General features: G+C 40.1%; 2 protein-coding genes across 6 annotated transcripts in view; one reads left to right on the plus strand and one right to left on the minus strand.

Annotated features, from left to right (window-relative positions):
- The window catches only part of BBIP1 (BBSome interacting protein 1), a 394683-nt gene that overhangs the window by 85862 nt on the left and 296205 nt on the right, over positions 1–12616 (minus strand). The window lies entirely within an intron of this gene.
- The window catches only part of SHOC2 (SHOC2 leucine rich repeat scaffold protein), a 94730-nt gene that overhangs the window by 54564 nt on the left and 27550 nt on the right, over positions 1–12616 (plus strand). For all 5 annotated transcript variants that reach the window (XM_020779843.3, XM_072995552.2, XM_072995553.2 and 2 more), the window contains one exon: positions 495–632. In XM_020779843.3, coding sequence (XP_020635502.1) covers positions 495–632 — 138 coding nt within the window. The remainder of the gene's footprint in view (positions 1–494; positions 633–12616) is intronic.

Here is a 12616-nt window from a genome sequence, read left to right on the forward strand (position 1 = left end):
AGATGAACCTGTTCTTCAAACATTCATAACAAAAATCTCACTGACTTGCAGAAAGGATGGGGTATGACAAGGGGGTTAAACTTCCATGTTCCTTCATATTCTCAACGCCTGCAAACTTTTAGCCCTCCACTTAATTTCCCCTGTAATGTCTAAATAGGGCTTGATAGCAACATGGAAGAAATAAGTAAAAAGTATTGATTCATCTAGGACACTACATCATTATTACTCTTACATTGTTTCTCAGGTAAGGAAGCCTGAAAAAGAAAAGACCTGTAGTTTTCAGATAGTCTGTTTTGTGAAAACTTGACTCTGGTCTGATAGTTTTGATGAACAAAGAAGATTCAGATTCTCACATTGGAGTGCTGCATCTGTAGTGTTAGCTGACAACTGAAATAGTAATCTGTGCTTTAAAAATGATTTTTTTTGTAATCACTGTTTAGTGCTAGACCCTATGATAGGTTTTTTGTAACACATGTATCTTTATGCATTTTCAGGTGAGTTGTGTAACCTCATAACGCTTGATGTAGCACACAATCAGCTTGAACATCTTCCAAAGGAGATTGGAAATTGCATGCAGATCACCAAACTTGACCTACAGCACAATGAACTTTTGGACCTTCCAGACACTCTAGGTGCGTACAGTCTTTTCATTTCCTGAATTTAAGCAAACAAAATGATTTGTTTGTGGACCATAACTATATAAAGAAGTGACTGTATGTTGCTATGCTGTTAACAAAAAACAAAATACAGAATCCAAGGGCAGACAATACTTTTCTTTCTCCACCTTGTGTCTCTGGTACTAGCAGATGGATATCAGCATGACTGTCCTGCTTTTGGATATGGAAGACCTGAACAGTTATGATGTGGTGCATACATATCAGATCTTTAATAAATTCTCCTTGCACTTTGTGATTGAAATATTTCAGCTTTCTGTAGTTTATGCATTTAATGAGGTTTTTAAAATCTTTATTCATTTGTTTCAGTACTTGGTCATTTGTCACCCCATGGATACAGGGAATTCTATGCATCGTGCAGAAATTCCACATGTCAGATGCTTTTAACTTTTAAAATAATTGTTTGTGTTAAAACTCAGCTATTCCATGCTATATAGTAGAACCAAGAATATACAGTGCAGCATAGTGCACGATCTGTAGTATGTTTGTAAAAATCTATGTTATATTCTTCCATCTTAAGGAAATTGTTCCAAGTTATTAGGATCAACTATAAATACACCAAAGTATTCAAGTATCCTTTTCATCAGATTTTACCTTTGATGTTTAAAAAATGGAGAAAAAAATAAGGGTAGATATTTTAAGTCATTGGCCAAAATCTTGTTACCCTGAAAAGACAGGATATAATGATGTTTTCTTTGAGGGACATGTTAGTCATGTTCTCAATGGGAGGGACCGTTTTCGATTATTATAGAAGGTGATAGAATTAAAGGAAATTATTTTAAATTTATATCTTAAGAAATGTCTTTCATCTTATGAGAACAGAAGGGAAAATGTAGTAGGAAGGATAAACGCGAGTGATTAGTTCTTAAGAGTGCACAAAGTTTTATGTTCCTAGTTCTTGGAAAGTGAGGAAATAAATATCCATCCCATGGACTGTTTGTATTGCTAATTTTGGTTTTGGAGTGGTGATGGTTCACTATATTTTCCATATTTTTTGTATGAACCACTTTGATTACTTTGATAAGCTAAAATACAAGTTGGGAGTAATGTTCAGTTGTTTTGTCATTTATGGCAGGGGTCCCCAACCATTTTCACCCCACGAACCAGCTGGGGAAGGCAGGGCACCCCCGCGCTCGTGTGCATGCATGAATAAACGCACACTTCCTCTCTCACAAATGAGAGAGCACTTATGCGCATGTGCAGATGGCAGTGCGGCACTTGTGTGGGGGCCCCACTTATGTACATGTGCAAACGGCAGTGTGCCGCTTGTCTGGGTGCGCTTGAGCTCATGCGCATGCACGGCACTTGCCCCTGGAGCACACATGCAAGTGCGAATCAGCTGTGAGGGGGGTGAGTGCATGCGGGGGGCATGGCAGGAAGTCTGTCTCTGCAGCCGGTCCGGCTCAGGCCACGGACCGACACCTGGCTGTGGACCAGGGGTTGGGGACCTGATTTATGCCACCCTTTGGAGTGTTGTGTGTTTCTGTATGGATTTTGTGTTGCTGTTGGATAACCATGCTGCAGCAGTACTAAGAGTGTGTTTCACGGCTACAATTGGATTGGTATTCTAATAATTGTAACACAGGATCAGCTGAAAGTATCAGTTCTTTGGCATATAAAACAAAGTGCTATCTTACAGGATGTGCTTACTTTGACAAAAATCAAACTTTCATCTTAAAACGTTTTGTGCTATGTTGATTTTTGTAGCTTCCTTACTGTGTCTTATGTTTGCTTGTGGTGATTTTGTGTAAGAATCTGTGATAGGAAGATGTAGTTCAAAATCTAAAATTGTATCTATTTTCAGAGTGGTTGATAAAATACATGGGGATTGGATAGTACTTGCAAGAACAGAATAACACTTTTTTGCTCAGACCAACATTCATCTAGTTCAGGATTTTGTTTCCAGCTATACAGAAAGCAAAAAAATTCACACACAAGACCTAGAGATGGAACCCATTCTCTGCCTTTTATATTGATTCTTCGTCTAGAAGCAGTTTCTGTACATGTAGGTCCTATGAAGCTATTTGATTGTTTTGGTCAGTAGTTACTGATAATGCCAATTTCCTTTTTTTTTTTTTTTTTTTGGTCACCTAATGGGCAGTTCTAAATAATCAAGATGATTGAGGGCCATCTGAGTTTACATCAGGCTAGCTGAGGCTGTGTTGAATCCAAACTCTTCCCAACCTAGGGATGCTGGAAGTTACTACAGTGATTTAGTTCCTTTATTGCCTTCATTCTTTGCCTGCTATTTGGCTCTTCTGCCATCTGATCTGAGCCAGAATAAAAGTGCCAGCAAATTTAGTTTTACTGGCAGATTTGAGATTAGCTGGAACGAGAGCAGTTGTGCTGCCATAAGAGACTTCTGCATATTCAACCCTTGCTCCAACTGGTGTATCTTTGAATCTGAATTTGACTGTAAGCTAATGTCTGTCAACATATCATTCCTTCCCATTCCCAAATAATATTGAATATTAATATACACTATACTGAATGCTTGTTTTGGGATTGTACCTTGTTTTGTAGTTGGAAAATTTGACATGGAATATAATGAATCAAGAGTCATAAAATTAAAATTCTGGAATACTGTATTCAGACAGATTTGTTAGCCTTGTTGCTGTTAAAACTCATTTTACTTCCTTTTTCAATAATTTTTGCTGCATTGGCTTGTTCTATTGATTTACAGTGCTTATAGGTAGGATGTTTCTAACATCTATTTTCTTGCACCTCCTTAGTGAAAAGAGTATTCAAGTTTTCTCCGATCTCTTTTGTCTGTAGATAGCTCCATGTTCAGAAATTAAAAATTTCTTGAGACAGTCTTTAGAATGAGGATTCCTAGATAAAATTATATTAAAAATTATATAAATAACAGTTGTTTATATCTTTCTGCAATTTATGTCCGTTTGTACAGTGGTATGTACAATCACGTATGATAATTTTATAGTTTTCTTGTGACCAGTCATACAGCATTTACTCAGATATTCTCTGTGAATTTTGTGATTTTTTTCTCAGCTCATACAATTATGTCATTCACTTTAAAGAGTTACTTGTTATCTTTTTGTTGTTTTATAAAAAAATTTATATATATATATATATATATATATATATATATATATATATATATATATATATATATATATATATATATATATATATATATATATATATATATATATATATATATATATATATATATATATATATATATATATATATATATATATATATACACACACACACACACACGAAAGAAAAATCTTCAGGTAGCCATCTCTTTGCTAAATGCTAAGCATATCAACTTTTTTTTTTAAAAGTCCCTCCTTGCTTTCTAGGCTACTTGTCAATATTGCAGAATCTAGTCTTAGAACTTCTATTTTAAATGATTTGAATTTCAGTGATAATTTTGAAAGTAGCACCAGAAAGTTGTTATTTCCAAGGAGTAAAAGTTAAATTTTCACATTTTCTATCTGTGTGTCTTTTAAATCTTGTTTACATTTTATGTGCTTGTTCCTTAAATTAGCTAGGCACAGAAGTTCAGTCTTTGTTTTTATTTCAAAACTACTTATATATGATTTGTTTACTTTGGGATGGATGGAGTGTTTATAATCTCCTTTTTTGAGAAAGATATGCTTAGGGTAAAAAGGAGAATGTATGACTAAAGTCTTGTAATTTCAAAACATATACTGGCAAGCTCATTAGATGCGTTTCAAAAAGTATTGTGAAGAAAACTTTGTCTTAGAGATTACAAGTGTCATTATAACCTTGTTTCCAGATTATTCATATTGTGCTAGGTGATGGAGCATAGTTCAATTTATATTATTCATTGATTCATTCATTTCGTTTTGATTCATTTCTATACCGCCCCATTAGTGCATATGGAATATTCTGAGTGGTAAACAAGCTAAAATATAAAACACGCAAACAAATGATAAACCAAACACTAGTATAAAACAAAATAGGAATGACCTTTCAGATAGAAAAAAAGATATTTGTTCTCTGTCGTCAGAATTAGTATAGCTTATTTTGCTTGTTTTGATCTGTATTGACAACTTCAAAATTCTGGTTCTCTTCTTTTTTTTCCTTTCCTTTTCTTTTTTCTCTTGGTGGTGGGGGAGGAGTTGATAAAATTTGGGATTTTATTTTGTTTTGTTTTGATTTATTTTATGGTGCCCAGAATTGGAAGCTTATCTATCATACAGTGTAGTATATACATAATTGATTTAGTCCACTGTACACAAGTCTGAAATCTTTTATCTGGAGCAGTTTTTAGTTAAACAAATAAAGCATTTGATCTTCCAGCTATACCCAGTGCTTGTGATTTTAAGACATTGATTAATCGGGTACCTTCTGATGAATGCCTGCCACAGAATGTTCCATGTTAGCAGGATCATAAGCTCAGTTCCAACTACAGACTTTTGGATGCCTGCCTAGATGTTTTGAGCTTGATTTTACAAGGTTTCATGAGTAATAAGAGGAAATAGACTGTTAGTTGCTGGTCCCATAACTTCCAGAGGTGGCTGGTATTTGTGTGGTTGGGGGAAAGGCACCTCTTACAAAATAACTGTTGAATTAGTGAGGAGACTCCTCTTGTTTCAACCATTGGTTTCTACAGTTGAGGAAACCCTCCATGGGGATCATGGGAATTCCAAGGGAATCACAAGTCAGAGATTTTTAGAATTACTTTTTATTCATATGTTTAAACATTTATTGTTTCCCAACTTGGTACCACAAAGTGTAATTTAAGCTATATTATTAGGTTTTTAAGTTTATTTACAAGTTTAAATTACTAATTGAGTTTCTTCAGCGTGGTCTCTGTGAATCACACATTTGGGTTAAATCAGTGCCTGCGCTGGAACTTTGGAACCTTCTAGAGCTTTTCTGAAAAAGATACAAAATTCAGGTTGCCCCTAGCACGCATGCTCCATTCCCTCCCTGCCTCCAGTACCTTTTTTTCTGCCATTATGCTCGGAACGTTTCGGACAGAGCTCTCTATTTCAATCGTTTTTGGCTTGATTTTGGACTGTATCTTCGACTATTTTTGCTTCTATTGCCCCTTAAACTTGGACTGCTTTGACTACTCTCTTGCCTGATGGACTTTGGCTCTTGTTTGACCGGTTTTTCCCACGCTTTGTGGATTGCCTGATTGCCTGCTTGCCAGGCTGATTGCCTCAGCGGGAAGCGCCATTATCACCTCGGTGGGAGGCCCCATTATCCACTTATCTCCTGATTACTGTGAGAACTTAGGCTCCTATAGCCTTCTGTCTACTGTTTTATGTCCCCTCCAGGCCCTTTCAGTAAATGTAAGACGTGCTCCAGAAAGTTACCATTTTATGATAAGCATAATCTTTGTTTGTTTTGCCTCGGGGACGCACATAATACATCTACTTGCCGCCATTGTAAAGAGTTTACCAAGGCTACTGTAAAAGCGCGCCAACAGAGATTTAAGCTATATCTTTGGGAAAAGACTCTGTTTTCAACCCAACCTTCTGAAATGGAGACTTCCTCTAATCCTTCAGGGACCCCTCGTTCTGAGACAACTGTGTCTCTCCCCTCTACATCTACTTCCAAGTCATCTAAGCCATCTAAGAAAACCACCTCAGGTCCCTCCAAGAAGGCTCCTTCTACATCTAAGGTGCCTGTTTCCAAAGACATGGCAAAGGCTAAAAAACAGGCTGGGCAGCCTAAGAAGTCCAAGGCTAAAGAGATCACCTCTCTTCCACCTGTTACACCTTCACTGCCTTCACCCATTTTGGAGGATTCCTCAAGGGACCACGAATCCCTATCTGAAGCGGCTCCATCTTCGCCACTCTCACAGCAACCTGAGGCACCACTTGAGCCTGGGCATTCGCCCAGTCCGGATAAAGTTGAGGATGCTGTATTATCCAGCCCTCATTCTGCCCATCTTGGCCTCGCATCTGCCGGCCGGGTGACTGAAACTCCGCACTCCCCATCTTGCTCTCCGAGGAGAGCTCTCCCTCCTCTCAAGAAAGGGTCGAAAAGGCAGCATTCTTCCTCCGATCATCGTGATTCTGACGTGGAGGATTCCCAATGTCAAAAGAGACACAGGCATCAATGATCTGGATGCAGTCGTTCAGGGTGAAGGAGGACAAAGCATCGACATTGACATTATGATACTGATTCGATGTTGTCCTCCTCTTCCAGTTACCGCAGGCACAGAAGGAGGCGCTATTCTTCCTCTTCGACCTTGAGTTCTTCACCTTCTCCTCGGCGACGTTGACAGGCTCATAATACTCTGCCTGCTTTGGATATGAAGGCCTCTAAAAAGACTTCTTCCACCTCGACGTTGAGGGTCAGAAATGCCCAACAAACTCCTCAGTTATCCTTAGCTGAAACTGCTGTACATAGACTTCCATCTGAGGAAGATGACCAGCTTTGTGAAGTGTCTTCTAATCAAGATGAGGAGGTTTTCTCTCCTTTGAAAGCCCAGTCACCAGTGGAGGCGGACTCCTTCGAGTCAGATATGGGGAATCCCCATCCATCCTCTCCCTCTGAGGATTTCTCCTCTTATTCACAGATGGTGACTAGAATGGCTAATGTTTTGAAAATGCAAACACAACTACCACCTCCTCCAACAGATAATCCCATTTTTGGGGACATTGATAGAGAGTCTTCTCAGCCACTGAGCCTCAACTACATTTGCCAACTATTTACTCTGATTATGGATGCTTGTTCTCAACCAGCTTACCTCTCTTTCTGTCTCTAGGAGAACTGAAAACATGTACAGAGTTCATGGAGATGAAGTTAACTTCTTGTCTAAACATCCTGCTCCCAACTCTGTCATTGTCCATGTGAATGCTTCTAAAGCTTCAGGGAGACCACATGTTACTCCCACCAATAAAGAGGGCAGAAAAATGGATGTGTTAGGTAGAAAAATCTACAACTTCCGATCTTTCCTGCTAAAGATTTGCAATTACCAGGCAGCAATGGGAGCATACTAGAAGCACCTTTGGAATAAAGTACTTCCAACACTCCAGACTGCTCCTGAGGATATTAGACAAGAGTGTTTAAATGCTCATGCTGAGGCTATGACGTTGTCCAAGCACCAACGTTTAGCGGCAAGACATGCCACAGACGTTGCAGCTAAGTCATTGAACTCTGCCATAAACCTTCGACGCCACGCCTGGCTCAGGGCATCTGGCATTATTGAGGACGTGAAAAAGCAAATTGAAGAACAGGCTTTTGACACAAAGGGTTTATTTAACGAGAAGACTGATGAGTCACTCAAGTCCATATATGAAAGTAAGAAAACTGCTAAATCTTACACCATTCACCAACAGCCTCATTTCCAAAAACAACAATGGCAAAGGCAGTTTCCCCAGCAGCAGTATCATCAGCAAGCTTCTCAAAGTTACAAGCCTACAGGGATTCTCAAGGTAGATCTTCTCAGCAGTCTTCTACCGCTCCACCCTACAAACAGCAAACATCACATAAGCATCAATCTTATCGCCCACCCAACAAGAAATCCAAGCAGTACCCTTGACTGCATCAACCCTCTGCTTCAGGACCATCATACATGGCTGGCCCCATTTTACCACAATTGGCAAAAGATATCAAAGGACAATTGGGTACTGAACATCATCAGATTTGGTTACCGGCTAGAGTTGGTAGAACTTCCTCCTCTGGTGTCAGCACATCATGCACAACATCAGCTGGGTCTCATGACCTCAACTACAGCATCCTTACCACATGTCAGGCTAAAAATGCATTCGCTACAGGCTTGGTTTCTCCATCATTTCAACCCAATGTTAGAGGATCCAAGGAAGAAGATCCTAGTCACCCCAGAGCTGGCAAGACAACTACAGTGGTGGGGTTTCCAACCTCATCTACTAATGAGCCCATTTCGACCTCTGCAACGCTCTGCACAAGTAACAACAGATGCGAGCCCCACAGGCTGGGGAGCTCATCTCGAGCAGACAGGGGCCTGGGTTCCCAGGGAGATGCCTTCATGATACCATGGCAGGACCACCTTCTGTACCTGTTTCCACCGATCCCTCTGATCCAAAGATCTCTAGTCAGGATCAGACAGCACAGGTTGTCAGCAGTTCTCATAGCACCATACTGGCCACGTCAACCATGGTTCTCTACTCTGAAGGAGTTGGCCACCGAGGTGTTCAGTCTTCCACAGCTGCCACATCTGCTGACTCAGGACTCAGGGAGTGTTCTACACCCGGACTTGGACTCCCTCCATTTGGCTGCATGGAGGATCTGCCTGAAATCAAAGAGGTGTTAGACAAGTCCAAAAAAAGTCTACTATCCTCTTATACAAATATAAGTGGAATAATTTCCTTTGTTTTGCCACTGCCAGAAATCTCCAGACTTCTCTTGTCTCCCTACAGACTTTGCTCCTTTATCTCAAACATCGTTTTGATCTCGGCCTTACCTTGTCGACCCTCAAAGTGTACAGTGGTGCCTCGCTCAACGAGAACACTGTTTAACAACGAATCTGCATAGCGATCTATTTTTTTAGATCGCTAATGCGATCGCATTGCGATGTTCTGAATAGGCAAAACATCGCATTGCAATGATCGGTAAGCATTTTGCTTACCAATCTTCGCATTGCGATGTTTTTTTAAACAGCTGATCGGCGGTTCCAAAATGGCCGCCGGATGCCCAAAATGGCCACTGCAAGTGTTTTTGCGCCCTGCCCTCGCTTAGCGAGGGCGCGAAAATGGCGGCGCTATGGAGGAACTTCGCTGAACGGTGAGTTTGGGAGCCATAGGAACGCATTAAATGAAGTTTAATGCATTCCTATGGCTTTTTCCATTCTGTTTAGCGATGTTTCTGCATAGCGACGATTAATCCGGAACGGATTAACGTCGCTATGTGGGGCACCACTGTACATTTCCGCAATAGTCTCTTTCCAACCTAGGGACTCAGAATCTTCACGTCTTTTTTCTCATCCTACATTGAAAGCCTTCTTAAAAGGACTAGTCAACATTCGTCCTCCTACAAGGCCCCCAGTACCTCAATGGTCCTCTTACATTGGTTCTACAGTCACTCATGAAGCACCCCTTTGAGCCTATGGCTTCATGTGATGTTAAGTTTCTTTCCCTAAAGACGTCTGTTAGAAGAGCAAGTGAGTTGGCAGCCCTAAGGTATGGTCGTCCTTACTTGCAATTCTATAAGGACAAAGTTATGTTGTTTCCAGATGTTTTGTTCCTGCCTAAAGTTCTTACAGACTTTCGCCTCAATCAGCCTATTTCGTTACCTACCTTGTTTTCTGATCCTTCGTCTGACGTTGAAAAGATGCTCCATTCCCTGGATGTTAGAAGGGCGTTAGCATACTATGTTTCCAGGACAAAGGATTTCGGAGATCTGAAAGACTCTTCCTGTGCTTCTTGGGACCACACAAGGGTTGTCCAGCATCATCTTCTACCTTGTCATGGTGGCTTGTCTCCACTATTATTCTTGCCTACCAGCTTGCAAGTGAAGATGTGCCTGAAGGTCTTAAAGGACATTCCACAAGGTCCATGGCAACATCTACTGCCCTACTACATGGTGTGGACATTCCAGACATCTGCAAGGCAGCTACTTGGTCCAGAGTGTCCACTTTTGTCACCCATTACAGGCTGGACCTTCGGGCAAAGAAGGAGACAGGTTTTGGAAGGGCTGTCTTGACATCTGTCCTGCAGTGACGGCCCTCCTTCCGGTAAGTTAGCTTGTAAGTCACCCAAATGTGTGATTCACAGAGACCACGCTGAAGAAAGAAAGGTTACTTACCTGTAACCATGGTTCTTCAAGTGGATCTCTGTGAATTCACACATTCCCACCCGGCCTCCCCACTATCCGTCACTGCTTATGTTATAATGAGCTCTTGCTCTAGCAGTGGCGGATAAATGGAACTGGAGCAGGGAGGGAATGGAGCATGCGTGCTAGGGGCAACCTGAACTTTGTGTCTTTTTCAGAAAAGCTCTAGAAGGTTCCGAAGTTCCAGCACAGGCGTTGATTTAACCCAAATGTGTGAATTCGCAGAGATCCACTTGAAGAACCATGGTTACAGGTAAGTAACCTTTCTTTTTGTTTTGTTAAAAGGGTGCTGCATTACAAGGAGGCAGTGTGATTTCTCAGAAATAAAACAGGAAGCCTGATGCAAAAAAAAAGTTGAGGACTACTGAAACAGTGCAGATAAATTGGACTGATCTATACAGTTTATTGTTATTAGTAAATATTGGTGGCAAAAATAACACCTTAAGAAGACTGAAACATTCAAAATTGGTGTGAATTCTCTTTTAAGTGGAACAGCAGTTACCCATTTCTCTGAGATTTCAGAGCCAAAATCAGAGTCAGTGGTGTCTGGCTCTTGTTGTGTCACAGAGGCGGATTCTTTTTGATGTCATGGACGTTAAACAAAAAAGTTCACAAGTTGAAATTTATTTATTTATTCTATTTATATCCTGCCTATCTGGTCTTGCGGCCACTCTAGGAAGAACCAGGGTAACTCTTTTCCATGTTGGTTTCAGTTGCTTAAGTTGGATGGCTGTCTGCCAGGATTGCTTTAATTATGAATTTTTTGCTTAAAAAGGAGCCGGACTCAAATAACATTTGGGGTTCTTGCCAGCTTTAAAATTCTGTATTTCTGAGAAATGGCACAAAGAATCTATTGCACACACCCATTAATTTTTTCTTCCACACCTTGCTCCTGTCTTAACCTTGTGCAAGTAAAACACATAAATGTCTTTAGGCTGAACCAGTGAGCCCTGGCACTTGCTTGGCATGCATGGAGATGGGTGCCCAGGCTTTAAAGTCATCATACATAATAAAATCAAACTCTCTTGTTTCTTCCAAGCTACTCACTCTTAAATCTGTTTTCCTCTTTAGAGGCCTGGAGACGTTTATGTGTTACTAAGTGAACACGTTCCACAAAAGCTAGTTATATTCATGATTACAAACAAGTAGGTTCATTTCAGTAAGAGAATATAATACAAAATAGCTACAGTATATGAAAAAATTGTTTATTTCTGAAATAGCGTTTCTGTTTGGTTTGTGTCCCCCCCATCCTTCCCAAAGGTAACCAGGGTCGGTAACATAATACTCAATTACCATTTGGCAATTAAATGCATGATGACTTGAAAATAAGTAAAACTATGTAGCATCTTCTAAATTGCTTCATAAGAATTGTGTTGCATGCCTCTGAAATAGTTCTTTTATAGATTGTTTCTTCCTCATCTATAAATTCTGATTTAGCTCCAGTAAAGGTTCTTTCCTTAACAGTAGTAATGATACATTACCAAAATGTCTGCGTATAATTTCAAATCTCATTAGTTGTTTCAAGAATCAGGAATGACCAGTGTTTGGACATTCTGTGCCAAATCATAATAACTCAAAACAAGGCCACATTAAGTCTGATTGTTTGATGTACAGTATTCTCAAATTGTTTGACTTGCCAATTTGGATCCTACACTTGGAGTACTACCATTCAGGATACATATGTTTTCAGTGAGGGCCTCTGATTGTGCCGAAAGCATGAGAGGATGGCAGTATGTTTTTTATTCATTAACCTCCAGTGTCCCACTCACTTGGGAGATTTTTATGCCCTCCTTTATTTTATTATTATTATTATTATTATTTTGCCGTTGAAGGCTGTTAACATCCACTCTCCCAAGCTTTTGTAGAAAATGCTTATCCATTTAATTTTCAATATGTAAAGTGCTATAATATATGGAAGCAATGAGTACCCACTAACATTTAAAAAGAAACAAGAACCATAAACAATGCTTTTAGAAAAATTTTCAGAAGTTAGAAATGGGGACGTGGTGGCATTGTGGGCTAAACCGGAGAAGCCTGTGCTGCAGGGTCAGAAGACCAAGCAGTCGTAAGATCGAATCCACGTGACGGAGTGAGCGCCCGTCACTTGTCCCAGCTCCCACCAACCTAGCGATTCGAAAGCATGCAAATGCGAGTAGATTAATGGGGACCACCTCGGT

This window comes from Pogona vitticeps, chromosome 3 (assembly GCF_051106095.1).
Source record: "Pogona vitticeps strain Pit_001003342236 chromosome 3, PviZW2.1, whole genome shotgun sequence".
NCBI lineage: Eukaryota > Metazoa > Chordata > Lepidosauria > Squamata > Agamidae > Pogona > Pogona vitticeps.